This window comes from Vulpes vulpes, chromosome 11 (genome assembly GCF_048418805.1).
Source record: "Vulpes vulpes isolate BD-2025 chromosome 11, VulVul3, whole genome shotgun sequence".
Lineage (NCBI taxonomy): Eukaryota > Metazoa > Chordata > Mammalia > Carnivora > Canidae > Vulpes > Vulpes vulpes.
The window spans coordinates 18,231,060-18,234,921 of record NC_132790.1 but is presented as its reverse complement, the minus strand read 5'-3'; the positions used below and the strand labels follow the sequence as shown (position 1 = coordinate 18,234,921).

Genomic DNA, 3,862 nt, shown 5'->3' with positions numbered 1-3,862 from the left:
CTACTGTCCCATTCCTCCACTTCCCGTCCTACTGCTCCTACCTTCAGCATCTCGTTTCTCCGTTTCTCTGCCTTTTCCATTAGAAGCCTCCATTTGTGTCTTTTCTAGATTATCTTTGTCCACAAAAGGACATTTTTCCTTCTCTTTCCATCTATTAATCAAGCTGGTTTTGACAGAAAATGAGTTCCTGTCATGGGGTTTCTTTTTATTTGAACGTTGCATCTTAAGCGATACATCACTTATCTGAACACCTTTTACCAGATTCCTTATTTTAGACTGATTCAGGGAGAATTCCAAATCCCAGGCCCCTTTATGCTTTATAGATTTCATTTGTTCTTTAAAATGCTTCAGATCCTGCTTTACCAAGGGAGAAATTTTGAGGGAGAACTTTAGCTCGAAGTTCGAGGAGGTCTCTTTTTTCAATATGTCCAATAAAAAATGCATACTGAGGGTCATCTCCTCATTCTCTGCCTGCCTTTCTTCATCCAGAAGCCTCTTCACTTCTTTGCGGGACTCTTTCCCCAGCTGACTCTGGTCCTCTTTCACCAGGTAGGACATGGCATGAAAAAACTCCTGGAAGCTAATGTGGCGAAAGATATAGAACTTCTTGATGTCAAGTCCCTCTTGGTAATCCATGCTACTCAGAAAAGCAGCAAGTCTGGTCCCATCTAAATTGTGCTTCCTGAGGTCAGCTTCTTCAAACATGAATCTCTGGTGCTGGATCCCCTCAGCTGCTAAGGAGCACAGACCTTTCAGGACCCTGTGCCGAGTAAGCTTGGAGCAGCCTTCATTGTCACTGGGGGGCAGGAAGGTGGAGACATAGGCCATGAAGATGTCTGTGCCATTACTGGGAGTCTCTGAGATCTCTCTGCCCTTCTCCATCTGCTCCTTGAGCCAGGAGCAGATCACCCAGCAAATGCCTGGAATTTGACATGATTTGTAGAGAACGTCATTTCCTCGTACAATGTCAAAGGCATTTCTGGCTTGCTCCTCATCCATGAAATAGGAGCTGAAATACCTCCTCCGTTCATCCTCAGAGAAGCCAAGGATGTGAATATGGTGTGATTGTTTCAGCAAGGGATTCAAATTCTGCAAAGCCAAGGGCCGGGTGGTGATAAGAAGTGAACATGTGGAAAGCACTTCTCTTCTAATTAGACAGTGCAGCACTTTCTCCATGGGGCTCAGCCTCAGACTCTTCAAGCCCCTTACAAAGGGTCTCTGCAGTTCATCAAAGCCATCCAGGATGAACAGCAGTCGCTCAGCCTCCCTCAGCATCTCTCTGACAGGTGCTTGGTTGTCCCCACAACACCAGAAGAGAAGCTGGTCCAGTACGCCCTCCTGCAACAGAACCACTTCTCTGCAGCTGACATAAAAGACATAATCAAATCGGCCTGGGTACAGGGTACCAGTGGCCCAGTCCAGCACCATTTTTCTGGCCAGTGTTGTCTTTCCGGTTCCAGCGGACCCCTGTAGCACCACTGTGGGCGGGGCTTGGTAGGACTTTTCTCCTGGATCAAACAGAGTCTCCACCGAGGCAGAGTCCAATTCCTGCTCCAAGACAGGGCAGGCAGATGATTCTGGGCTCCCTGGGCTAGAAGTGGCCACCAGAAGCAGTTGACTGTGGCTGCCGCAGATTGACTCCTCTTGCCTCTCCTCTAGGCAGCAGCGCACATGCTCTCGATATATTTCTCTATAATCTGAGCCAGACACATGGGGTGTTAGTGGGTCAGACAGAAAGAAAGACAAAGAAGGCCCTTCAAACTCTAGGCTCTGCTCTCTAGTTTCATCTTGTATACTCTCCGACTTGTATCTCTTGAAGTTTATATTTTGGGCTTTAAGGGGAAGGACCCCTGGACACGTGGTGTGTTCCTGCACACAGACACATGCATGGTGGGTATATGCACATCCATGTGAGTGTGCAAGGGTGTGTTTCATGTGTGTGAGGATATCGATGGGGTATGAGTGAGTGTATCCACGCACACTCATGGGAGTACACTTACGCAAGTTTGTGTATTTTTGTGTGAGGAAGGTGCATCAGTGCGCATCAGCAAATGGGCATTTGTAAGAATACATGTATGTGCAAAAGTGTCTGTGCGTATGAATATCTGAGTGCTCCTGTGAAACATCCCCATTAGAAAGGTGAGGACAGAGTGGAGAAAGGAAAGGGAAGCTGGGGGATGGTGAAATAAGTAACAGGAGCCTGTTCTTGGTAATGATCAAGCTGTGTGCTCAGGATAAACCAGCTCCTGAGCAGAAGCTATGATTATAGGTCAGAAGAGCTCTCGGGTATAAGAGGGGCCCCTGGAGGGAGCACAGGCACCTCCCCTGGAACCCCACAAGAAAGGACAGGCGACCTTCTGGGCTTCAAGCCCACATTGTTCTCTAGGGCAGCATTGATCCCCCTGTTCCTTGAGAGAGCAGAGAGCAGGATGCAGGAGCAGGCTGTCCTCTGTGGAAAGGAGTCTGGGCTGCCCGTTGGGACAGCAGCTAAGGAAAGATATGACCCCCACAGCCCGAGGCCATTCCTGCTGATTAGTGGAAACCCCTTCACCAACACCATCTTCATTCAATCTCTAAGCCCTCTCTGCTACCCTCCTCTTCTCTGGCACTACAACTGGAAGTAGGAGGTGGGGCATTATGGCTAATGTAGTCTTTCTATGAATCTCCATGCCTCGGCTCAGGCCCTGTCCCTACACTTGTCAGAGCCTTTAGCTGGAGACCACCAGGTCCTTGGGCACTGGTGCTCCCAGGCACAGAAAGAGGGCAAGAGGGAGAGACAGCAAAAATTCCGGGCTATGGGAGTCTCTGGAAATGTCATGGGGGTGGGAGAGTCCTGGTGCCACCCTGACCTCCCCTCATCCCTGGCTCCACTCACCGTTCAGACAAATGTGGCTGAGCTGGTCCACTGGTTCTAACAGGTTCATGACCCTCAGGACCCTGACCACCACCTTCACGGCCTCCAGTGCTCCGTAGAGTGAAATCAGCCGAGAAGCCAGGTCCACTGGGCTCAGGCCCTCCAGTTCCCCACGCGCCAGCTGCAGCCGCCCCTCAAGCAGGCTTATGTCCCGTAAGTGAAACTTGAATAGCTTGAAGTTTTTCTCCTCAAGGTCTCTCAAAGCCCAGAGCAATGCCTCCCGGGGGTTGCGAGTCAGGGCCATGGTGTTGGGGTGAAGGGTTGAGTTCAGACCCGTGATCTGGAGAAGCAGAGCGGGGAAGAGAGGCGGGTGCTGAGGGAAGAGCAGCCTGCAGGCACCTCAGCCGCCTGCTTTACTTAGCAAGCTGCTGAGCGCAGGCCAAGGAGAGATGAGAGATGAGCGAAGTTCCAAGAAAGGCGAGCGGGTGAGACAGCAAAGAGCTTTCCTATGCATTCCCCACTGTGCCCCTTTGTCCACTGGCTGATGTGTGTCTGTGCCACCAAATGAAAAGGAAGGTGTGTGGGTGTGTAGATTCTATCTCTCCATCTCTCTCCTCCACCCTCCTCTTGCTCACACCACGGTTTATCAGGCCCTAAGTAGCTGCTTAAGGCAGTTTGGGTTACAAATAGACACTTTTTTTTTTTTTTTACGTTTTACAAGTGAACCTCTCTCTGACTTTGTGAACCTATACAGAATATTTACTAGGACTGCTGAGGAATGGCAAGAAGGTAGAAACTCTATACTCCTCAGCCCCTTGGCTTCACACAGAATTTCAAAGCTGGAAATCTTCTAATTCAGATATGGAGTTAAAGGCAGCCCGGGTGGCTCAGCGGTTTAGCGCCTTTAACCCAGGGTGTGATCCTGGAGACCCGGGATCGAGTTCCACATTGGGCTCCCTGCATGGAGTCTGCTTCTCCCTCTGCCTGTGTCTTCTGCCTCTCTCTCAT

General features: G+C 50.1%; 1 protein-coding gene across 1 annotated transcript; it reads right to left on the bottom strand.

The window, feature by feature from the left end:
- On the bottom strand, positions 1 to 3,158 carry NLRP10 (NLR family pyrin domain containing 10). Its single transcript, XM_026008149.2, has 2 exons — positions 2,876 to 3,158; positions 1 to 1,697 (listed from the first exon to the last, which is right to left on the bottom strand). The coding sequence occupies exons 1-2, from the start codon at positions 3,156 to 3,158 to the stop codon at positions 1 to 3; spliced, it is 1,980 nt and encodes a 659-aa protein (XP_025863934.2).
- Between the last annotated feature and the right edge of the window lie 704 nt (positions 3,159 to 3,862).